Source organism: Varroa jacobsoni, unplaced genomic scaffold (genome assembly GCF_002532875.2).
Source record: "Varroa jacobsoni isolate VJ856 unplaced genomic scaffold, vjacob_1.0 scaffold_303, whole genome shotgun sequence".
Taxonomy (NCBI): domain Eukaryota; kingdom Metazoa; phylum Arthropoda; class Arachnida; order Mesostigmata; family Varroidae; genus Varroa; species Varroa jacobsoni.
Window position 1 is genome coordinate 98,806 of NW_019213205.1, and position 26,446 is coordinate 125,251.

Consider the following 26,446-nt stretch of genomic DNA (forward strand, 5'->3'; position numbering starts at 1 on the left):
AATGACGGCTGGATATAAGCCTTCAGGTATTGCCCTATAGAGATGTCCCAAAGAGTTCTTTCTCTATCCTGGTACTGTACAATCTTGGAAGCTTTTAACTGGTCTGACCCCCTGAGCCAGGTCTTTATATAAACATCGCAACGATTAGACAGACAATGTACAAATGCTGATCGATCCTACTTGTAAACACTAATAATTTATTAAAACTACCATGCCAGTAGAAAGTATGGAAACTCTCTTGAATATTAAATTAAAGTGCAATCTATTAGCATTGATGTTTCTTAAAAAATATCGCTAACAAAATGTTAGCAATCAGTCTTTCGTATATCGCATGTTTCGTTCGGCAGAAAGAATGGGGTTATTTGCAAAAGAAAACGCAGCGTACGAAAACCTTGATTCCTAACATCGTATTACGGGTACGTTTGTTAACTCCACATACGTTTTGATTTTTGGCATCTTTAATTACAATTAAGGCGTACATTGGTATGATGCAGCTGATCCTTTCAATTACGATCAAATGGTACATGTTCTCTTGTGGACGTGGCGCCTGTACACCAAAATACGAAAAGGATCGTCTCTGTTAGCATAGTCAAGTAAACAAGCTCAAATAGCTTCGTTTGCTACCCTATACAGATCGTTCCGTCTTTGGTCTGCATGTGCATGGGTAAAACCAAAGCCTGCAAATCTCTTGTCCTTAAGGCGGATTTGTGCTTACAAGCAATAACAATCAATACGTTATCGATACAATTTGATGTTACAATGGTGATCCATTGATCGTCTCGTTGCAAGCCTTCCTGCTATCTCTCGGAACCCATTTTTAGTTATTTTTTATTATATTTTTTGGGTCAATAAACCACAGCATATAGTGGTCTCTCTCATTGTACATATCTTCTATTGGAACACATGAACAAATCACATTGGAAGCAGGAAAGACGCCATATAGACACATGGTTTCCTGAGTACGATTTCATGGGGCCTACTCAAAAAATTCAAAATAGAACTAGTAATGCAATAGCTAAAGCATTAACCATCGTATCGAGCACTACAAGATATGTTAACAAAGGAAAAGCTCATCAATTTTATTTGAAAGGATTTCAATAGAGTTGGGCCTTACTTTTTCGTGTGGGTTTCGGACAATGCAGCTGCCATCTGAGGAATTCCGTAAGCATATTATTGTTAGACAAAGAATGGGGTAACAACGGATTAACTTACACGCACAGATGCCTTTCAGCAATAAGATATTTATTTCTTTTCATAGGTAGGTATTATTATTTAAAAAATCGACATTATTATGAACAAAATTGTCAATGTAACATAAGTGCATTAAGTTTATCTAGCATGAACGCCTCATTTTTCTGATCGAAGTCGAAAACAGATTAAAAAACGCGCTCAGAAAAATTATAATCTATCTAAGAACTCATTCCTATAAAATAACTTGCTCATTATAGATTAGTATCTCAATATTAAATAGGAAAATTTAAGCAGCAAACTATGCGCTCTCCATGATAGAACCGCTATAGTGATTTACGTGTGGGGGGTCGATCGTACAAACACCGCGCACACGTCTAAAATCGCATACAGGTGCTTCCTTACCTCGGTCTGTCTCTGACGGTATCAAGCAGCTTCAGATTGTACAAGTGCTCTCCAGATGTTCTTTGCAGAATAATGGCTTCAATTATAAACATGCGCCGATGATGCTTTTAGAAGAAATGTCTATTGAATGTGGGGTGAAAATGACTTTGTACATCATAGTCGTATATGTTTCTATTGTTTTCAATGAATGGCGTTCGTTGCCCTGTTAGCAGTTTAACACGATGCCCCCACACGGAGTCGTATGGCGCAATCACACCAATGTCATATAATTAACGACCAGCTAGGACTGCCATTTAGAGCACAGAGACGTTGATTTTTCATAAGATAATACTGATAAGTACATGTTACAAAACAACTACGTTATTAGGAATACGTGCTTCTCAATTAGTCCCGTTTTTATAGAATATTTATGTGTGCTTTTGAGGTTTGTAGTTTATAGCTTAACGATATCTTCTAAGCATAAATATATAGGCCAATTGCCACATTCAGATTCATACGTTTGACGAGCAAGCTTAACGAAGCCTGACCGAAAGCAATGTTGACTGCTTAGCTAGTTCGTCGCACGGAAATAATATCGTAGCCGTTTGTTCAAAAGACTGGTCAGTATATAACTGGGTAGGATCAATATGCAAAAATTATATTGACGTTTGCAGGCAGTTTGGCCTTTACGGACATAGTGGCACTAAGAAGTTCCAGCAAAACGAAATTGGTCGATCCAGCCATAGGCAACGGAAAAAAACAAGCTAATCCTTGCTGTCGTGAGCTTGGTTATATAAGTTGGGTCATTCTAGACGCGAAAAAAACGACTCTCATACCACGATGCTAAAAGCACGCCCATATAATGTCTGTATATAAAGAAGGCAAGAAAACAACGCCCATATCGTCCAAAAAAGATCTACAAATATATATATATAGTGTCAATTCGCACATGAAGAACGGTGGCTAAGGTTACTTAGATATTATCCCGTTTCTTTGCTGAAGAGTTTTCTTAAGTTTTTACGCTATCACCATAGAGTAGATCGTACACGAAGCTTCTCACATTGAAAGTAACCCTAACCTTCTAGTTAACAGTGACAATTAAGTGCAATATTTTTCTACTGTACAATAATGTATTTTAGCTTTGTCATATATAACGCACTAACTAATATATTGCATATTACTAGATAACAATCACTTTACAATAACGGGTATCCTAACTAATCAATTCGAGCACTCAAACATCTTGTTCTTCTTTTTTTGTCCTTTATATCTCTAGCCTTATGCACGAACGGTTTCTGCACTACCTATACAACGGATTTCTTGGAACCTAACTATCTGTTTAAGTTATCTGTCAAACCCAACAAGTTATATATGTATTTGAACAGGGCATCACCTATACAAGTCGCCTCTATGACGTAGTGCAGGCGCTTCCCCGGGAAGTCCAACTTGAACTGTTGGGAGAGACTGAAGCCGGATATATGAACTTACAGGCCATTAGATGTGCGAGAATCGATTTTGTGGCTACGACGTAATTCTTTCCAATGCCAACTCATATTACTCTTAATGTCTTCTGACAGCGGCGCCTGTACCTAGATCAACAATAATGTTTTTGTCTTTCACACTACGGAGCCTTGCGAAGAGGGAGTTCGACGACGACAATTTTTAAGTTGATTTAACGACAAATATATTTATGTATATGTTAAATTCAAAAAAAAAAACAAACCTTCAGAAAAAAGTAATAGCGCAGCAGACTATCGCAAATTCGATGCTTCTAACAATACATTTCTGCACATTAGATTTACTTGATTAATTTCGCCTAAAATGCCCTAGCAACAACTGAGATCTACGTAGCAGAAGCCTCAAAATAATTTTTCTAATCCGTTGTTTAGCCCAGTCTGGTTCTATCTATAGCTAGCTTTATTGAATTAGTTATTATATTCCGTAGGCAGTAGCAGTTATCACTTCTTGATTAAGCCAGAAGGCTGCCCGTTGGCAAAATATACACCCAATTCTGTTGTTGTTTACTGTATATTGATTGGTTCTAAAAATGCTTGCGAAAAACGCAGCCTTGAAACTTGTTTACGTTAGATTGCGTTTGATGAGTCGTCCGTGGCTCGTTACCGAGCTCTTTTCACAGAAATGAGCGGGCGTGAGGGACAGAAATCCTATTTGTAATGATGGAGGGAAAACGTTTTTAATAATGCATAATATAACTTTTTCCCGCGATTCTGCCAGTCTGTAGAATATGGCTGTATAAGTGCGTTGTATGTCCATGTCAGACCGAATCGATGAAGATAGTAGAAATCTTGATCATATCGACAAGTGTGTTGCTTTGAAGAATGAAAGCTGTTCATATGCGAAGCCCAGTACTTGAGCTGTATTTGCAAAACTAACTCTATAATAACTCCTTGTAGTCAGAACACGTGGTTTCTATCTTTTCGGATGCACACAAATAGCCTTTCACTTTATAAGTACGTAAAATACATATGAATATACAGGTAATATGTAGGTGCTAAAAAAAATCATACACTTTTATCATGTTGTTGATAGAACTTGCTTACTACTACGACAAAGAGACTTCCCTATTGCGAAAGTTGGTCCTCAGAGACAACAACCTCAGCCAAATCCTAGAACTTCTCCTATAAGCAACAAACTTTCACTTTCTACGTATCCGTGGGGCGGTGAAAACAAGTTTAAGTCTGGTAGTATTTGCGTCGAACCCTTCTGTAGCTATGTCGTCGCGTGACAAGCACACGAAACAAGCTTATAGTAAGCTGCCTTCCAGTAAACGGTTCAACTATCCCTGGAAAGTTTGTTTATCCGCACCTATTATTAAAGAAAGCTCGCCTGACGTGTCGACTTGAGCTAGGTCCAATTCATCATTCGTACTATAGTAACGAGCCCCTTCCGTATATATATATATATATAGCAGCATTATATATAGACGACCCAGTTCAAATTAGATAAGTACGGGTACATTATGCCTCGTACGCTGTACCTTGAACCGAATAACACGACTAATGTAACGAATAGATATTCTGCAATTTTATGGAACGATACGGAAAAACCTAACGGAACATGCTAGCTTTTTACAGACGTAAACTGTTTTATTCTACATGACAAAGAAAATAATCGTATAGCAAACGCGGCAGATAGTACCACAATCTTTTCTAGGTCGCAGAAGCTTTTAACTCCACAGTGAACTGAACCGCTCTCTTTCATCTTCAAGCAATTACTCTTTGTCTTAAGCTTAAACGTAGATATCGAGCCCGGCATGTTCGAGCTACTTTCGGCTTAGCATACAAACTGTGTGTGTGTGTGTGTATTCATTTGGTTACGCTCTCTGATAAGGGAAATAGAATATTTTTTCCATTTGTAGATCGCGAGTTAGGCACCAATTGTCGTTTTCGTCTGTATGAACGCTTCCTTACTACTGCCAAGTGATATCTCAAATACAGCTTCGAATAGAGGGTACTTTGTTTAAGTTCATAGCTAGTCGGGGCATTTCGCACCTTGAAATAACATTTGCACCATCATCATCATCATCGTAGCATTCGACCGCTTAGAGATCAAGACTGATGTACTTAGCTAGGCATCTTGCCATTAATCCTTCCCAAAATATAAAGCACCTGCACGTTCGAAGTTCCTGTAGCCCATTTTTAAAAATCTTATTTTTTACTCAGTTAATATTTTCCTGCATCACAGCCATATGACGAACAATGCAGTATCATTATATTCCGATGTGAGAGCTCCTTGGAGAAACTTTATGAGAAAGGAACTCTGGAATTCTTCGAGGACACATTGTGAGGGTGTGTTTCATTTGTCGAATAGGTATTTGTTAAACTTTATCTATTATTAAAACTTTATTAGTGTACCTCAACCTCAACCTCAACAACGTCTGATGCGTCACCGTTTACTCTAATTGTTTGTTAAAATCGATATAATTGTACTTATTGTGACAGTGACATGGTCATAGACCCAAGCAACATAAAACCCCATATTCATCCTATCCATTCATATAGATCCTGTCTTAAATGAATTAATGTTTTAACTAAATCGTCCTTATACCGTCTTCTAAATAATCACATCAGTAGCTACGCTAGTATCTTCTTCGAGGAAGTAATTTTTTTTCGCAAGGAAGTTATTTTAGCAAATTGTCCCTTTTAATGAAAAGGCTTAATGTGATCACTATCGGACTACATCACATCGAATAAGAAAGATTCATACTATACATAATATATTGATAACTAATTACACTATAAAAGAGTTAGACAATATAGTTAAAACTGGTATAAATTCAAGCTAATGGCGCTGGTTTGATCACTTTGATCCATGTTAGAAAAATAGTTATTTAAATAGAAATAAAGACAGAGAAGCGGCCATAGCAGGCGATGCCATGTGTATGAAAACTGAAGACACCTTTCATCTTACGAATCATTCATATATGTATGTTTTGATCCATACTGATCCTAAAAATAACAGATAGTTCATAGATCACCTCTCGACTGATCTTTGAATAACAGACAGCGGTATGCCGACAAATATAAGCAGGCCCCGCCAGCTCACCTCGTTCCTGATGGCCACGGCATCTAATCATGCAAATAATTTTGCAAGCGTCAGCGCCATCTACAAATAGCCAGAATCGCCTATTGTCCTAGTCAGATTAAACTCATCTTCAACAAGCATTGTCTACCCTTATATATATATATACATCCAGGTACTACATAATAAGCCTGCTGCCCAAAAAGTCTTGAACGGTGCGTGAATATACATGAAACAAATTACAAGTAGATGCATACAAAATCTCTACACGAAAAGCAAAGCGAATGGAATATATATTCTGCTCACGTCAACCGTAACCAGTGTCTAACACCTACCCGTCAATCCTAAGGCTCTAAGCTTTTTTGTTTTTTCAAAAACGAATTTTCCGCTTCGCTAACAGGATTCGGCAACTCAGTGCCTCCTCGAAGGACTTCGTCTACAGATCCGACTAGCCAAAGGATAAAAGCTTAGTTCATTAACAAGGATAGAATCGCACATAGGGGCAAAAGACATCTAACATCGTCACAGTCAGCACTAAAGAAAGATATCTGCCGTTGTAGCGCGCCCCTTATCGTTGCCCTGTTTATCTTCGTATTTCGTGTATCGTCACGACGAAAAAAGGGAGAGGAAAACAGATAATAGTGAGAAATTGAGAAAGACGCGACAGTCGACACGCAATAAACGTTCTTCTATTGTTTAGCGGAAGGAAGAAACAGGCCTCGACAAGGCTTAGTCTTCAGCTCTACGTACTATCCTATTATGGCGATAAGGAGCTTATAGAGTATTCCTTTATACCCTATCGTCGGGTCCGCCGACATTTCGCCATTTACCACAGACGGCTAATTTGTTTGTTTCAGGCCTGGGTTAGGCACATTTTTTCTCTCCTTTTTCGGTGTCTATGCCTCGCAGCAAGACGCTACATTTCGTAGTGTGTAACAGGATTGTGAGCGACGGTCCCCGGTATTCGGAGTCAAACGAGGCTACAGTGAAAGGCCATGGCGCTTAGTGTGATTAATTTATATAAAATCGACCAAATAAGGTTGACGGATCGAAGTGGCGGCAGGAACGTAGGGCCTACTTGACGGTCGACTATTGGCCTTTCAGGCCGTCGGCGTCGTGTACTGTCCTTTTGTTTGCTTTTGTTATTGGCGCCCTAGTGCATAATGGCAAACTGTTCTGTCTGTCGGGCGGCCTCGTCTAAGTCCTATGCCCGTATATCCCAAAGCCACCATAGCCATGGGATGTCATTATAGCGTTGCCGTGGCTGACTGCCCATTTGTATTCGTTGTGTCTCCTTAATATTACTGGTATAAACGCATTCGCCATGTGTCGGTCAGAGAAACTCCGTTGGACCATATATACGTACTCGTATATGAACATATACTGGCAGACTTATACACTCACGTATCTTTCAAATGGTCAACGGAGTGTCCAGATTATGAGGGGTGGCGTCTGCGAATCGTAAGACAAGGCGGAGCAACACCCACCTTCTGGGGAGTGAATTAGCGAGGGTAGATTGTTAGAAAAAGAATTAGGGCTTGTTTGAGCCATTCGAGCCATTTCTAGCGCAAAATTTGATATCTATTTTTCTGTATCTGTTAGGTAGTTTACTAGTATTGGGACGTTGGATGTCAACGTCGGTTCGATCGTTTTTGCCGAAGGGGCAAGGGGACATTGGACATCATACACCGCAGGAAGGGTGAAGCTGAAATGGAAGAGAAATGAAGAAACACTGTCCTGATTTTTGTGTGATGCAATGTGCTCTACACTCGACTATATGGTCTTTGAATATCAGGATGAGACTGCACGTGGATGGTAACACTTCACCACTAACGGGCCAAGTGCGTACGTACGTGCCGTCACATGAAGCATATCTATAGAAGATCTCTATACTGACCTTTATGGCATATGGTACTTATACAAATCGTGTTGTAGATATTTGGCGTGGCAACTAGAAAAGAAACACATTCAACAAACAAGTTCAGATACTATTCTTTTCTCAAATGTTGCCGTTTCAAAGCTTGCTGTAAAATTGGATCTTGCCTAGTCCAGCCGACCACCTAATTTTCAAGCTAACAAACAGCTCAGCCATGGATACGAATCGGAGTCGACTTAAGGATAAGTTATCACACCCTGGCTTGTATGCTCAACTTGAAAGCAAAAGCTGCAGTTTATGATGTAACCTGCGACCAACTAGATAAAAAAGAACCGATGAATTAGCGTATAAAAGATCGTAAGCACTAGTTATGATATTAGGAACCATCTCCAACGAACAATTTTAAAGATATATAATATAAGAATAAATCTAAAGGACTATTATAAACCACTCAGATGCGTAATTTAAATGTACAATATGTATATACTTTAAATTCGAGGACCTGAGGTCTCTGTGCTACGATTTACAATAGGATACAGTAAGTTCACTGCGGGCCAGATTGATAGTGCTAATCGTCCATGCCACAAAACACCAGGAAGGATTCTTACCTAAATTGCAAGACTTTTAGTCACTAAAGGAGTCATGTACACATTATTTCTTTTGTTCGTTTTCGTTTAACCTGTTGCAGGTTAAAGCTACGGTTCTCCTGTATGATGGATCTGTACCGGTACCCCATGGACTCGCAAGTGTGCAGTATTGAACTTGCCTCATGTAAGTGCATCTTCGTGGCCAAAAAAGTAAAAGTAATTTTCAGGGAAAGCCTACTTCTTGCTACCTGCAGTTCTTTTTCATCTTTCGTAGTGTTGATGTGTGACAATCGTCTAGTGGTGTTCAACGAAGCTAGAGAGCAAAGAGGCTAGAAAACACATTTTGCTAGAAAATTTCTTAATGTATACATTCAATTATTTACTATAGCTACAGTTACTAAGGCGTTTATTGCGAACTGCGGCTGATGTCAAACTTTGTTATAATAACCGTTGGTCCAAGACAGGCGAGCTCACTTGTTCATACTCTTCTAGTACAATTTCTCACACGCCGCATTTTGGAGGTTAGGTCAGTATTACCAGTATCCTCTGTCTAAATAATCTGCAATGACAAGGTCGACAAAGCTAGTTGCTGAGTATGACACTCGACTGACAACACTTTGCAAGTAGCTCGACGAGATTCGCGTTCGGGGGGGGGGGGTCAATTTTAGATTTTGATGTGTGCTTAAGGTTAAACAAGCACCTCTGCAGGGTAAAAAGAACTTCTGAACAAGTCAGATTCGAGGTCAAAGGTGTGGTACATGGGTAGGCGGGAGTGAGCGAGCGAGCTTGTTCCACACTGAGGGTACGGACAGGGCAAAATTGTCCGGGTAAGCAAATTGGTCTAGACAGTGGAAACGAAGATATAAGCAAAACGTTGTTGGTAACATGAAGGCCGCGATAAAAAGACACCAGCGTACATTCTGGAAACCGATCGGCAAATAGTATCAAACTATAGGACTATAGGGATTTAAGCTCAAGGACAAATTCAACAGGGCTTAGTCAGATTCAATTAGAGCATGAGCGATCCAGCCGTAATTTATTCAGATGGCACAACAAGCAAACCCTCTCTGTACTGAAAATATAAGCACTGATAGTCCTCAGTCCAGCGCGATTATATAGACAGTGTGTGTGTGTGTAAAATCTAGCGGATGAAATAACTGAGCTAGAATAGGACGATATTTTGTCCTAAGAAGGGTACATTTACAACAAGCGATGCGAATGGACTGGCATATGGGCACCTATTTAATGTGGGTTCCGACTAAAGCAGAAATATTGAGACGATCCAATGAATAGATTAGTTCATAATCAGAATGCGCATATTGTGAGATGGATAAAAATGTACGCCTTGGTATATTTTGATCAGTTACAAGTAAACAGCATCTAGGAGTTCTTAGTAGCCAAGCCTTATTGGGCCTTCGTCATTTAAGAAGGAATAAGTGAGCCTGCTAAAGGCTAACTATGCTTGCTGAGGCCTGGATTGATTCGCTTGGTCAAAATCTAAGTTTTTCTCGTTGGCTATCTCAATTTTACCTGACTTCTGTGCGAAAGCTTTCCCTCCTTAAACTGCGACCTTAGGTGCCTCTAATTCTGCTTATACTTTCCCTTAAGCAATGGCACCATTTGCCACGCTGACCTTGTTTTTAGTTCTATTTCTAGCTCGTCGCAATCGGCAGTTGACCTGTACTCTTTGATCTTGATTATCCTCCAAAGTGTCTTAAAAAAAGGGTCCTACTCGGTGGTATGTTGAGTGGTCTTTTGACCTTACTTCATTACGAATGTAAAGAATCTCGAGAACTTATTCGAATATAGGAAAACTAGCTTTCAAGTTGTTTCAATCAAGCGTTTCAAACTGAACCTGATAGAGCTGGTGTTGGGGTAGTAAACTTATCGATGCACGGTATAATTCATTCCTAAAAGTACATACCGTCATAGCTTTTTGTGTAAAACGGAGTTAACATCATGGAGAGGCACGGCAATTTCGGAAACCTTATACAGTTTAACAATGGTCTGATTTTTTTGCTAGTAACTTCACCTAATCCCACGTAATACGTATTGCTGCGAGTAAATTGTAGGATAATCGATCAATCAGTCAACTTACCCTTAAAATAAAAGTCGCAGTACTGAACCGGCCAGTAGTATTACACCGCAAATAAACTTCCCCGAATACGAAACTGTCGCATATTACGGATTGATAAGCTCATAATTCTATTTAGATAAACGTTTTCCCGCTGCATGAATGGACAAAAAAAATCTCAAAAATTCACTCTCACTTTATTCGCGACAGGAAAAACGTATACTATTGGCGTTATGTATTTGCCCATGTATGCGCCTATTGCAAAACCTGTTGTTTAAATTTAGACGTAAGAGCTTGTTATTACTGCCAAAACCTATCATTCGTATCGGTGGTGGTGATCTATAGCTCTCATAAGCCAATCTGACATCTTGCCATTTTATCTGATTTCAGTCTCGAAAACGACGGATGAACTGCAGCTGAGATGGGCATCTGAAAATCCGGTTATGTTATTCGAAAACATGAAATTGCCACAGTTCGAAATCGAGAACGTTACAGTCTCGCTGTGCAAGGAAAAGTTCCACATTGGTCTGCCTTAAACCCTTACACCCTTACGCGTCTTATCTGATTGAAAATGAAACAATTAAGTGAATACTATGTTATAGTTATTTTGTCGTAGTAATTGAGTCTTGCTAACCAGCCAATTACCATCGCTTAGCGACCCTAAGTTATACTATTATCCTGCCCCAGATACTTCTTCGTCGTAATAGGCCCGTTCCTTATTTATTAAAACGTCTTAGTTAGCCTATTCTGATTCGATTGTTCCATACCGCCACTGAAATTACACGGCCACACTACGGGCATACAGCCACCTGCAAAGATCTCATATTTGCCTTCAGAATTATCTTGAATATACACCCTTATAAATTTCCATTCATCTGTATATGCGAAGTTCACCTCCGCTCTGGCATAGAGAGTTAACTTAACATAGGGAGTCTCAACTAAATTCTAGCTCGGGCGCCGAGGTCTGATTAGATTACCAGCGCCCTGTTATTAAGTGGAACGACGTAATTATGACATGTCACAGAATCCTTCGTTCATTTTCATTATAAATTTTAGCTAAATGTTTCCTTTCGATTATAACAGGTCCAGTCGTAATGAAAAATCCTATTTGTGCTTACTTTGTACAACCTGAAAAAACAAATAGAAGTCCACGGAAAAACGCGTTCAACATGTTTAATATAAACTGGATTGTCTTTTAAAAGTACTTAACTAGTCGTCCTAAACAAATGCCACAACCTGTACAAATATCAGACCTAATCAATGATTTTACGCGGGCTATGTTTGACATACAGGAAAAAACAGGATTTACTTTAAATTTAGATTTATATAATAATAATAACAACATAATTTATAGCTAAGTTCTCAAGTTAAAAGCCACATTCTTTAGCATGTGCTGCTGTGCAGGTTTTAATGAGGGACATTTGATATTTGAGTCCTCGGCGATACTCTTACTCTAGCGATAGAAAAAAGCTTCTAGTCTATCGACAAACTCTAAGCGAGCGTTTGATTGAAATGAAGCTAAATGAGGTGTAAACTCGCAACTATTGTCTCTTCACAGGCGAGTACAGCTGCCTTAAGGCTGAATTCTACCTGCAGCGTTCTTTGGGCTATCATATGGTGCAGTCGTATCTGCCAACGATCCTGATTGTCGTCATTTCTTGGGTGTCGTTCTGGCTTGATGTCGATGCTATTCCTGCCAGAGTTACGCTAGGAGTCACCACGTTGTTAACCATATCGTCGAAGGTTTGTTCAGTTCCGAAATACTCGTGGACCTAGCTTACGTTTAAGTGACCGAACTTAGCTCCGCGCTGGTAGACAATTAAACGTCACGATCAACAATTCTCCATTTAAGATTGTATTTGAATACTTTAATAAACTTCTTCGTCTGCCGTTGTCCATCTACAACTCGGTCAGACGTTTTGTCTGTCAAAGATTAGAAAGGCAGAAAAAAATTCATGGCGTTCTTGCTCTCGGTGGTCGATATGTGGTGATCTCGGAACGTGTCCTCACAGAAGTTGAAAGCTAGCACACGCTAAGCTATAATTACTCTATTTATAGTTTTTTTTTTTTCTAGCGATCGCTTTGGAGATGCCAAGCTTTGCTCAATGAAAGCTTCTTAAGTGTAAAAGAAACCGTGAAGTAAAGTTTGCTTGCTTCATCCGAGTCTCAAGCGAATATGTCTTCAGTGTTTTCACACTTTAGCCATATGAATAAAGAGTTCTAAACACAACAACTGATGTATTGCCACTCCCATAAAAAAAAAAAAAAAAAACTAATGAATGAGTCTTGAAGAAATACACCCGCACGACGATAGTACAGTACACTCGAGATAGCAAAACATCGAAACTTAATGCATAAGAATATATTGATATATTCTTCCCAATTGGCAAGTCACGTTACTCCACGCCAGTTCCCTAGGCAACGGCTACTAGGCCGCCGTCAGATCCGAAAGAAAAGTACCATGTACCACAACGTAATTGAAATCATTGCAAAAACCAAAAGTAGTTTTCCTTCCTGAACGTTGTTGCTAGAATTTTCGAAGATCGGGGTCTTCTCCGAGAAGTCGCATAGGTGAGTATAAGGACTGCAAAACAGTCCCATAATCTTGGTCAAGTCGGCTTTGCTTTTTAAAGCAAAGGCCTTCTTTCAATTTAGGGAATTCAGTGGAGCCGAGTACTCGGTCGCCAGCTACCTGTCGAACTAGTACTACCGAGCTTTCCCATCGGAAATAGACTGCTTGTTCTGGTCATGTCCCGCGTTTCAAGTTCAATCTCAGCTTTTTAGGTGTAAGCTTAGCTGTCTCACAGAGTGGAATCAGATCTCTGATCACCCGAATTATTCTACTGGATTTCGTTACGACGAGACATTATCACAAGCCCAAACGTCTTTTAGCACAAGTGGTACGGACCTGGCAAAGCTATATTATCGTAATAGAGTTGAATTTTTTTCGGCTAGAAAAAACTTCGAACGATACTTCCTTTTCCGTCTCTACTGCTGAATGGCCAACTACTCCAGCGTTAACTTACGAATGTATGTGGATATGCGCCGTAGACATCTACCGTAAGATGATTCATATTATTACAGCCGTTACGTTCCTGAATCGCGCCTCACCTTGCGATGCCGCCATAAACTTGACTTGTGTCAGCATATAGTGAAATAGCATAATATCTAGCAGAGTTCTATGCCTTGCAAACATCACAGAGGTTACGCCACTTTACCAAGTCACGAATTAAATAACAGCATTCCGTGTATATGTAGTCAGTATTCCTGTATCCTATTTCTTACAAATCATTTACGTCATCTGGTCCATTTACTCCCCAATATATATTCTCTACAAATGATACCCACTCAGTAGAATTTTGCGGCCGAAACACCAACCGTATGATCAATAGTAACTGTAAAAGCAATATGAACACCAGTTATCGTTCCGTTAAAGTAACTGAATGGCGATTTGTTTGTGTATGTCTTGATGGACAGCCATAGGAACTGATATACATTTTAGCTTATGTCCAAGTAATCGATCCTATTCTTGCGTCACACTCATCCGAACGCCGTCCCAAGCTAGCACTCATCAATTCTATCCGTTTACTCTGAAGGTAATATTTATATGATAGTATTATAGAGACGTATAGGGAACGTATAAGCTACACGTTGCGCAACGAGTCGACACTGTCGGTCTCGCGTGGTTCCGGGCGCGAACAATATCTGCGCTCGCGTTATTTAGATACTGTTATTGGCTACGGCATGTTGTCGATTATTAAAACTAATTTCAGCTATTTCTCCAGGGAGCAGGGATCCAGTCGAATCTCCCGCCCGTATCGTATGTAAAAGCGATGGACGTCTGGATGGGCACGTGCACTTCGTTCGTATTTTCCGCTCTGCTCGAGTTCACTGTGGTCAACTACCTCTGGCGGCACAATCCAGTAAGGCACTGTATTGTTTTACATAATGTAAGTCTATTTTGGGGAACGAGTCAAGCTTTGACATTTTTTATAGCGTTTATAAAGTAACGCTTCACTCGAATGACCTCTTTGCTATAGCACCAAGGACCTGTCTCTACTTAAAGGTCTAGCCGTGGTGGGTCTCCGTGGTTTTCGAAATTTTTCCATCAGGTCTATGAGGCTGCATGGTAACCAACCTCATAAATTTACGTGTATATATAGCCTGTATGTGTATAAGGCACATCCGTTCGTTTTTGACTGGCTCGAACGAGAATAAAACAGCACGAACATTGTAGACTTTGCGTAACCTCGACTTGAAAATCATAGATGAATAAATCCGTTCACTTGTCCTTCTGCACGTACTATACACGCACCAGATTACTATCCAACGGCCAACGTCCATCTACACGAATAATTATAACTACGAAGCCCCCTTCTCGCAAATACGGGCTCGTTGTAACGTTTTCTTTCTATTCGAGATATGCAAATATCTTTGATAGTCGGCCTTCGGTGCTATGGAAAATGAGCCTTCAACGACAATATTGATGTTAAAAGCTTTCCATTTGGCCCTAGAAGACCTACGGCCTAGTTCACTAATTTCTATTTAAGTGATCAATATTAAGACATCGCTACAAATTTCTATTCTATGTGCACAAGGTAATGAAAAAAAACTTTAGGACCCAGTTTGCGATCGTACATTGTCGAGGTTACATTGGTCACTCTTGTTGCGTTGCATTGAGATATGAGCGACTATCAAGTTCGATCAGTTGCGTGGGTTTGTTGGCCTTATCGATGAACTTTTGACCTCAACGTCGGCAAAAAGCCCGTAATTCACTATCAGTGTTTGCCCGAAATGAGCCCCGAAATTGATCGCCCCAAGTTGGGAGTTGGGCTTCAGTTTGCTAAATAAAATCTAAGCTGAAAAGCATTGCTGCAATGAAAGCGTGTCGAAAGGAAATCTAGGCAATGGCCAAAAAAATATCACGAGCCTACCGAACCTGGAAGGTAGCACGCTCATATATGACACGAACATTGATTGAAATTGCTGGTTCACTATCGTTAAAAGAGCTAACGGTCTCAAATTTGCCGCGAATACGTTTAGAAAATAAGTGAAGCTCTTCTAATTGTTATCTTATCGAATACTTTCAGAACGACAGCAACGGAGGCGCTATGGTGAGTGTATATATTTATAGTCTTTTGTTGGCTGTGAAGCGTTTACAGTGTACACGTTTGTTCTAGCTAGCTACCGAGTCCTACCATTTTAATAAGGTATGCTTGATAAACACGGCTCGATACGAAACGAAATTCAAAGTGTTTAGCCTCGCGCTGAATGGAAGTTGAGCTCTCGGATAGTTCGAATCATTTTTCGTCACGTAAATTATCAGCTCAAATAACCTCGTGGCGGCAAGCGATACTGAAGTCTATAAAAGCACTCTCTCCGACAAAGTGGCAAAACCGGCAAGCAATATTCACTCAGTCATCATAATTGGCAGGATTTCTCCACGACCAATTGTAAACCACATTTAAGGCTCCGCTTCAAAATCAGAATGGGGGGCCAGGTCCTTATGAATTTCGGCTCGGAATATTGCCTAGTCCTTAATTCAGTCCAACGAAGTGAGTACAAATTTGCATTAATTTGTTGTTGCTATTGTCTCCACGACTTCTGATAGAGCGCTTTCTTCAGCACCAACCCAATTTTAAGAATTATCAACATTTTAGGTTTAGTTTACGGTTATTGTAAAAGTTCCCGTTTAGGCCGCCGGTGCAAAATGTTGTGCGACATTTTCTTGTTACTTTAACAATGCGGGGGTCAACCCTATTACATTTGATAGTTTCGCGTGCGGGCTATTTGTGACAATAATATGACAAACTTGTATCTGTGCAGAAAGTTCTTGGCGTAGATATGGCCGAATTTCCACACGAGATTACCTGCAGTTTGTCGTCATCCGCGTTTTGCGGCCGCGCGAAGCGTGCTTCTGAGTCGAAATTGAGGTTTTTCATGTAAAATCCCTATTACAAATGGTACGAGATGATAATTAAAATATGATAATTCATTTGTTTTCAGCTCGTACAAGCTGCTGCCAAAGGTGGAGGTACAGAATCGGTAATTGCGAGGTCACGGCAGTGGGATTCCAAGCTTCAGGCTAAACGAATCGATCGAGCAAGCCGAATTGGTTTTCCCGCCTGTTTTATTGTGTTTAATATTCTCTACTGGCCATATTACATGCGACAATAAGCAGTTGAAATCAGTTAGTAACTGAATCCGCTGTGCCAGTAACGCGTACGCCGTCAATATGACCTGCATTAAATCACGATCCTCTTGGCCCATCGTCCGACAAAAGAGTATCCTAGAGGCAACCTTGTGATAAACCTGCGCAACTTAGACAATATTGAAGCCGTTTCGACAGTTTTTCTTCTTTTTTCGAAGATGATGTATATAATATTGTCTGAGTTTTGTTCGCTACCCAATATGAGTATTCCTGACCGTTAAGATCATTGGCTTATTTCGTACCAGTCAGATCAAATAGTGTCACTGTCTTATTAATACGTAACGATCGTATACCCGAACAGCTTTGTCCTACGAGTAAACACGTAGCTGAAGCCTACGTATAGTTCCAATGAAATACATATATCAGTGTTTTAGATGGTAGCTTCCTATACTCGGACTGCAATCGATGGTTCGGGTTAGTATCCATACAAATTGTAGAAGATTATCCAGCTTGTGATGTACATACAGAGATAAAGCTGACACACCATACAAACAATGGGCGTCGCTGAAGCATCGTGTTAGAGCGGTGATCGTATCTATTGCTATACATACATACATATATATAGCCCTTATGTTGACGTTGGGTGTGAGTAAAAATTCATACACAGTGGCTCTATGCGATGACAACCTTAAGTGTAAATATATATATGTATGTATGTGTGTGTGTATCGTTAGATAAAGATCGTTACTATTTATGAACGTTACGTTAAGTGCGTAAAGAGATACAGAATCAATATATCCATTGAAAGTGTCAAGGGTATGTAACGATAGTTACGGTAGCCTCAATCAGAAGCCAATATCATAAATGACATGAGGAATGAATGAGACGCGAGCTTCAGAGACATTTTAAAGCAAATTCGCGTTAAGCGAACCTTAAAAAAACGTAAGTGAATAACGTCTATCTCGCTATATAACTGCGTAATCCCCCCTTACCAATGCCTTTGAAAACAGCAAATCTGCCCGTGTCTATCGCGCAAATCCTATAGTTACGAAATAATGAATTTTCTACAAGTAGTAACGTTTCATGGCCTGTCCCGGCCTTTGTGCTCCTATCAAACGTTTCCAGAACACACATATACGGCAAATATTCAAATAGATTCTTCCCGAAGGAATAAGGTTTAAGCTGGCAGTCTGAAATTTACGAAACTATTGCATGATGAAGGTTTATTTACAAATACACGTAACATCAATTTCTATGCACATGTAGCTAGGATTGATAACAAATTTCAGTTTCCTCAGAGACGTTTTTCTTTCTAGGCATTACGATTAGAACATTAGGTAGTAAGCCAATGATAATGCAAACGAACGGAGAAAAGTTTTACCAAATTTTAGACGTTTATAAATTCAACGATAAACAACAACCATGCATAATCATTAATTAGTAAGGAGGAAGTCTTCAAGTCCGCTAATTTTTTGAAAACACGTAGCCTTTTTGTAATAGATCGCTGACATTTTGAATTTGAGTTAAGCGTTTTTTTCTGTTTGAGCTCAACGAAATCGAAGTTAAATCGAAATGTTTACATTGTGTTGGCAATTCGAAGTTGATGAAGACACCCTCGATAGTTCTGGAACGGCGTGCCATTACTAGATAGTCGGGTCTGTTTATTTCCGATACCGGTTTTAGATAATGTCATTCCTTAGAATCGTCATTAGACGAGCTCTCTTGAACACTCGTTATAATACGCATAGAGAAACAGAGATAAAGTCAGCACAGCTTGCACGGGACGGCGCTATGTACGCCGAGGCAGGGTAACAACGACAGCACAAACAAAGAGTAATTTGTACTATTTCTTTCAACACATACACATATATGTGCGTGTCGGACACATGCGAGAGGTAAATAGTGCCAATGTAAAAAACACATTAACATCGTCGCTCTAGCACCACCGCTGCTGCTAGAGTTCGGCGCGCTAAACAGTTAAGTCTCTCGAGAATGATGGTTGCGTATGGTATTCTATAAACCTATATATATATATACTATTCTAGAATACTATCTGTAAGTCGATAAGCACACAAAGGCACAAGTGGGAAATAAAGTTCTATATGTCGCGTCCGTCTACTCAATTTACACACATATCAAAGTTTATATAAATCCATGCATAGAACTAGCTAATGTGAATATCTAGCTGCACACGTATAACCGCGCTACTTGGTGTGCTAGGAGAAAACCTGATGGAGTGTTTTATCGCTAACGCCGCCAGATACACCACAGTTGTGATGTACCCAATGGGATCCGAGATGGGAAAAAGTCGGCCGCAACTGGAAGAAGGAGTACAACGAAGAAAACGAAACGAGTACGAGAGCATCGGGTGGAGGGGAGGTTGGATAGTGTCCACGGAAAATATGACGGAGCTGCTGTATAGTTCCTCACTTTCGATGGTGTTTCGAACGAGAATCTGGTCGCTACCCAGTCATTGTCACAATTTTCTGCTGTTGGGGCAAATTTCTGATACCATTCAGCCCAATTCGGCAACCGAAAGAGCAAGCAACCACTGGCCGTTAAAGCTGCGGTTTTGCCCGTTACCGATAACTGAAGCTGTACCACAAACCCATTTTGTATCGCTACCCGCTAAGCTCACTCGGAAGCCTGCTGGTCTCGTTATGGCCAGAGAGAAACGGACGATACATATAGTTATGAAAGGGTGGTCAACAACCCGACCGAACTGGAATGGCGGAATCTCGTAGATGTAGATCTCGTAGATAAGAACGAAGGCCAGACTCGTGGAGGAAAGGCAATCTGTTAATAGTTAATAAAGCGCCTGTTACTCACCCGTATACTGATAACAGCTGACCGCGAACCAGCCCCCCTAGTAGTTACGTTTAATTACAGTGGCAACAATTAGGTGATAGTAAAACTTCTGTGTCTGCATTATCTAAACAATGGCTTTGATGAAGCTAGCATCCAACAAACAACAGCAACAAAAAACACAATAACCCACCACAATAACAACTATTGTATGTTCTACAGGCTCGACGCTGTTATTTGGTCTGTGCCACCCCCCAAATACATGCTCAGGGAGGTAAATTAAGACAGACGTAATGATAGTAGCACATATATATATTAATTCTAGGTGTGAAACTAATATAATAATAATAATAATAATGAAAATAACCATGCTAGCGATGATATTGATGATTAGCTCGATTTGAAATATATATACACACACACACATACGTGTAACGGTAAATATAAAAAAAAAAACAATCGTTTACGATGCATTATAATATAGCTATGAAATAAACAACAGAACGAGTCATATGCTGTATGAAAAAGTGAATCAGAAATAAAACCAAGTTTATTGTATGAAAGTAACTTAATGCGCGTTATAACTTTTTCTATGAACGGGGAATCCAATTTGCAAGAAGATCTGTTACGTAGGCATTGAAAATCGACTGCTAGCTTTGTAGATGGGCAGTGCGTTTGGATCGAGACTCTGGTAAAAATAAGCTCGCTTAAATATATTACGTTTCTATTGAATTAAATACAACAGGCCAAAAGTCTCAATAATTTAGAAGAGCCAAGAAGATGCAAAAACCCAAAATGTCTTTCGTTAAACCTATTGAGCTAATTTCAATGATCAAATTGCGAAGTGATGTCTTCGTCTTTAAGACGGCTCTTAACCTCTGTATCAAAATGCTAGCGGTGTTGAAGACGACTTTCTGAGCCATTTCGTTATATACCTTATATATTTTTAAACCTGAACCCCCGAAACCTAAACTCAATTAAATACCTTTTGGTCTGGCTCACAGAAATCCCGAAAGTCGCACGAAAACTGAACTTTTGAACAAACTAGGAAGGCTTTAGTCTCAACAGGGGGTTTATTGAGCGTGACGAGATTTTCAAGTACGACTATTCTCATTTACGTTTTGATGCCAGTTGCTGTTTGCTTTCGTCTGGTACTGGAAGGCATGCCCATTACTATCCGCTAAGGTTTGTTCCCAGTTTAAGCGCACCATCAAGAATATACATCCTATGTACACCATAATTTTTATCTTTAATACTATAGAACCATGGTTTTTATTGCCCACAGAACTGTGTAAGTAAGTACATTTAAATCTAATATGTTTGGATTAATAATGTACGTTCATACATATAAATGGTTAGCAATCATTCAATCCCAAACCATTACCGTAACTACTACTGCAAGGGGTCAAGCTATCCGCACTTCTAAAAAGACCCCGGTCACATAACGCCCCATAATGTTAGACAATATGCTAAGAGGCGTATAATACATTTTTTTTTTTATCATTGGCACAACACCCAGGGCCGAATGCGTCCAGCTGAGGCGTACTCTAGATAAATGGGTTCCAGGGGATGCTTGCTGTGAGTCTTACTTTGTGGGAGATTGGGTTGAAAAACTGACGCTCTATTAATCGAGAGCTGGAGCAGGAATACGACTTCTCGTCTTTTTGGTAAAAACTTTGATAACAACTTAACTTATAGGAAGACATCTGCGTCTGATATATATTATTTAGCTAGAAGACTTAGCCAAGAATACCACTTTTTAGATAATGTACCACTTATAATGATACGGAGAAAATACGACAGTAACCGGACTGTTTTAATTAATCAAAGGTTTCATTTTTCACTATTTTATAATTAGTGTGATTCACCAATATAGGCTAAATAATCATGATAGTAGAACTTTATTATAAAGGCATGAAAACACAAGTACAATGTGGATATCTGTGGTCCGTCGTTTTACGGGAATTTTCTGATCTGCCACGAGTAGACAGATGCAAAACGTTATATTCAGGTTCTTGAAGTTAACTGCCCATATGTCTAGATTCAATAATTTTCTTCCTGTTGCTAAACTTCAATTCCTGATTCAGTAATCCTTAGAGAAAAGCAGCTTTTCTGACTTGACTATTCAGATTAAGTAATTATTTTTATTACTATTAGAATGATGGGACAAACGTAAACAGTGGAGTGGAACAGGCTTGCCGATCATGTGAAAATTTATGACCTTGACGTTTATGACATTATCTAATGTGGTGATCGCCGCTTGCACTAAAGCACACAGTAAGGGTAACGCCGAGGCAGGCAGCGCGTATTGATTATATGTGAAAATGAAAAGTTACAGCGGCCGGACCAAAACTACCATGAATCATACAATTTGTATTCTTTGTGCGAGGATGTGTGGGCAAACCTCGTAGATAAAATCACTTCGAGACCTGGGCTGTTTCATATTGCAACAATACATATCGGACAATAGACCACATCTATTTCTGTTCAACGTAGCAGCAAAGCCGAAACTAGAGAGCTTAGGTGTATATATGTAACCACTTGCTTCAACAATGATTGAAAATAGTGCCCGTTTAAAGACATTAGGTTTTTTCTGTTAAAGATTATGTTATCTCCTATACTTCCACTAAATGATGCGCTCCATCTGGTGAGAAAGTAGCGGGCTCTGTCCCACAAAAGTTTCCAAATGTTCTAAGTCGTTGATTCGTGTCAAAGGTAAGGCCTCGAAAATAATTGTCCTTATTGCCTAGTAAGTGAAAAATGTGAAAATCCGTCCGAAAAATATACAGAGTATAACAGAACCTAATATTTGAAGTCCCGAAGAACAGCTTTGACCATGTTTGCGGTGCATAGGCTCGTTTTGCCATAGAAGAGGATGGTCTAACTTCGTCTTTTGAATAGCCCAGTTGATTCGATGCTACCGGGCCAAATGGCGCCGGTCAACTATCTGGTTTGTAAAACGCAATTTTCAGTGTAATTAGGTCCTCGTAGCTCCACTAAAGCATGATCTTTTTCCTACAAGGATCTGACTGGGCATTAGTCCTTAACTTCCCGTCTGAGGCCACTCATTGCGATCGCTGATTCATATTAAAGTACCAACATTAGTTTTACACAAAAATTCGCTCATTGTGGCCCCGTGACGTTCGAGATCGGGCAAGGTGTTGAGATGCAGCATTAAGCCATGACTTTTTGTTGGATTTACAGAGTTCCTAAGGTATCCAAGCTTCAAGTCTGGGTAAACCTGAAATTTAACGTGCAACTTAAAGTGGTTAATAACTGTTCTGTGGCTGCGGCCCACCTCTTCGGCCAAATACTATTTGCCTACCGTCACCCTTAAAAAGTGCTTTCAGAGCTTTGTCATCAAATTAAGGCGTTTGGCTAAAACGGGGCATTTCCTAGGTCCCGATTCCGTTTTCAAAATCGATAAATTGTTTTTGAGTAGATATTTCAACGGTGACAGCTGGGTTGTTTCGGTAACAGTACGAACTCGAAGAGATATATAGAGCAAAGTATATTGAAAAGGCATGTTTTTCCCATTTAGAACGCGCAATTTTGAAGAGCTCTTTCTAGTTGACGCAATACAGCACCTTTATATGACGCTAATAGAGCAGGAAAGTCGCTTTCGAGCTGTAAATCGAAAGTAAGCTACAGGTTGGGGAAGGTATTTTTTTAACGGGGGAACTTTCTTTCCAATCTAACAATTTGAGACTTCAGAGTCTATCTCGTGTCTTGTAGTCGATCGCTGATTGCTCGGTCTTGAATTTGCTGAAACAGATACTGTCTAGTTAGCCCAGGGGTGGGCTAGTGCTGAGTGGGTTGATTTTGTTTTGATCTGTTCTCAGTCGGACCATTTGTCAAGACATGCCCATTAACCTTTTTCGAGGTCGGCTTCAATAGCCGCATGTCTCTTTTACTCTGCGTTTATTTGCCGTTTTAGCAAAATGGTCTCAGACTTCGGTTCAGCTAGTTCACCTCATTAGAGTGCAGCAAGCGCAATTACAAACGGCACTAGCTTGACCACAGCAGCGTCAATTGGTATTGATATTATGAAGAGAAATTTATTACATATTGTGCCGCACGGCCAATGTATCCTTGCGTCTGGATAGCTGCTAACTGTCACGTTTAGGCACAAATAACTGATTTACGTGGCCGTCAAATTTGGAACCATGAAATCGACCTGTTAACACGCCGCAAAAGTGTCTCAGAAACCAGCAAGTACTATGTATACCTTAACTGTGTTTTTAAAAATCACGTATGTGCATATTGTATAAACATGTTTAACTATATCACTGAAAGTTGAAGCACATAAACGAATAACAAGCTAAATGATAATCCAATGTAAAATATAATTCTAGTTCATAGTCTATGGAAATTAACCTACTCATAAATCGAGTTACTTACTCTTTGTCTCGGAAAATGGTAATGGTTCTTGTTGCTAGCTTTATATCCAGTGGCCTAATTCTATTGTCCAATACCGCTGTAATAGGCGGTAGTCTGTGTTCATTGAAGCAGGCAGACAGGAACAACAAGAAGCTAATAGGAATGACTCTCCATGAGAATTACCCAAATCTTATCTTTTGAATGCGATATACATGAAGGAAATAACGCGCCTTCAGCTTCATCTTTTAGATTTCGTCTGTTAAGCCGAACGTCCGATCGAGCGACACGCGACAGTGTCTTCAAGAACATTGTTCTTCCGCAGTTTCCCTGAAAAGACGATAGACGTAGGTGCGGCATCTGCCTTCTTTTAACCCTTCGGGGACGCTCTAAACAGGATTTGTCCCGCTGTCGTAATTCCGCGGAAAGCCAATGCAGTTTGATATGTTTCACAAAACTATACTCAACCGGCAAATAATACACTAAACTTTGACAATGTACCGGCCCATTTCTTTCTTGCTGAGTTTCTGCTATAGGCCGAGGGCCCATTATAAACAGCCGTTTGTTTAAACCTATCAATCCTTGTGCCTTAAAAGGTTTTTTCATTTAGCCAATTTAAATATGGTCCATTTGCTTTAAGGTAAATACTGTGAAATCCGAATGTCTCGAATGCTCCGCACGACCCTTCTTTGTTGAAAACTCTAAATATCCAAGTAAAATGTAAAATGAACAAAGTGCCAATTCGAGTCCATCATTTGTTGGTCCGTTTCATTTATAGTGGTTATCCGGACGATTAAGTTCTGTATGATAAACGGCATGAGCGCCCGCCTGTTCGGAACGCGTGCTCGTGTGCCCCAGTGAGCGGTGCACGATGTCCAAAAATCATAGTAAAGTAGCATATAGTAAAGCTAAATAATAACAAAAAATCGGGCGTTATCGCTCGATATCTAGCCATCTTTGACGTTATGTTTACGTTAGTAAAATATAATTAATGCGAACGCATCCAGGCGAAACTGTCCAATACCGACAATCATCTACGCTCCCCAATAGAGTAACACAATTGAACGCTCAATTACGTTTCTAGCCTTTTTTATCTAGCTTACTATATATCCAGCCGCTTCTATCGAAGAATTACCAATGGTTTAAAACTACTTTTGCCTCGACGATTTTTTTTTTTTTTTTTTTTGGAGAAATCATTGCAAATTTATACAATCAGAACAGTTTTGTAGTACGAAAATTATGGGGAACGCTAGACGTGATCAAGGCCTATTGGGCGTCCGTCGATTAATGCTGCATAACATCAATTAATAAGATTATCTTGTTGAACACTCAACGTTAAGTGATCCACTGCGCGTCAATCCGATGAACACGGCGCGCTTTACAGTAGCTTGAATGCAAACGAGATTCGGGACTGAATTAAGTGTCAGAGCGTCGTACGCGCTTAAAGCACGTCTGATGGGAGTCAGCGACCCACCGCAACCTGTTTTAAGGTCGTGTTAGCAAACCTCAACCTTGCCTAAGGTTCAGCAATTTATGTGTGGCCTCTTTTTTCATGATTTTCATGCTAATAAAGATGCTGTAATGCCATATATGCCTGCTTCGCATGTTCGTTCGTACCTCGCGTCTTAATGCGTGTCTTACATAATCGACTGAAAATAAACTCACTGCTGGTGCGGCACCGATGGCCAACTGGCATTAGGGACAGTTCCGTAATGAAGTTCCTCGGAACCCCTTTACACTGAGAATGTCATACCCTTCTTGAAAACATTGCGGCCTGATTCTGAAGGCAGAGCCAACGAATTCGGATTGCGGAAGCTATCGATGGGCAGATTTCAATAGACATGATTTAAAACGGCCAACTGGAGATGATTTTATTGGTGGGTCCGTTTAAAATAGCTGGAAGTTTAGCAACTTTTAAGTGCCTTATAACGGGCAAGAACCGACACATTCGTTTGATCGGATTCGTCCGGGTATGGTTTTTCTGAGGGTTTCGTATTAACTTACGACGCTTATCTTTAAAATTCGTGTCACAGTCAGAGAGCTAGCTTGTATTCGCGGCCTCATTTTTAAATTACCATATGCCTCAGACGTTATCGGCAAATGCTACAGGACAAGTCAGGTTTACACATTGAAAACAGTATTTGGGTTGACTCCGCGTAGCCGTGGGCCGGCCGAAGGAGCGTGTAGGGAAACGGTGCAGATATGCGGTCTTCGGTTTACCGTGACCCTCCAGTTGGGACCCTGAAAAAAGCATCGCCATGACAACTGAGAGAGAGTGCCAACACGGTATTTTTTTTGAGTAACTTATTCGTAACATTGTTATGCCCAAAATAAGACATTCGTTAATTTATTTTAAAATCGCTGTTCTTATCATTGGAGGTGAATGAGTCCGTATTCTAGAGTAGCGGATGGCATCTAATCGATTATCCAGTCAGCCGAGTAAAAAAATCGGAAGGCTTGAG

At 40.0% G+C, this 26,446-nt stretch overlaps 1 protein-coding gene across 6 annotated transcripts in view; it reads left to right on the top strand.

The window, feature by feature from the left end:
* The window catches only part of LOC111259186 (glycine receptor subunit alpha-2), an 84,974-nt gene that overhangs the window by 46,194 nt on the left and 12,334 nt on the right, over window positions 1-26,446 (top strand). Inside the window, exons 5-11 of one of the 6 annotated variants that reach the window (XM_086967778.1) lie at window positions 8,679-8,761; window positions 11,042-11,176; window positions 12,210-12,394; window positions 14,437-14,601; window positions 15,742-15,765; window positions 16,658-16,696; window positions 19,023-20,174. In XM_086967778.1, coding sequence (XP_086823904.1) covers window positions 8,679-8,761; window positions 11,042-11,176; window positions 12,210-12,394; window positions 14,437-14,601; window positions 15,742-15,765; window positions 16,658-16,696; window positions 19,023-19,034 — 643 coding nt within the window. In that variant the 3' untranslated portion in view covers window positions 19,035-20,174. Of the gene's footprint in view, window positions 1-8,678; window positions 8,762-11,041; window positions 11,177-12,209; window positions 12,395-12,725; window positions 12,890-14,436; window positions 14,602-15,741; window positions 15,766-16,657; window positions 16,697-19,022; window positions 20,175-26,446 lie in introns of those variants that run through there. The other 5 variants (XM_086967779.1, XR_002679462.2, XM_086967780.1 and 2 more) reach the window with 5 other exon arrangements.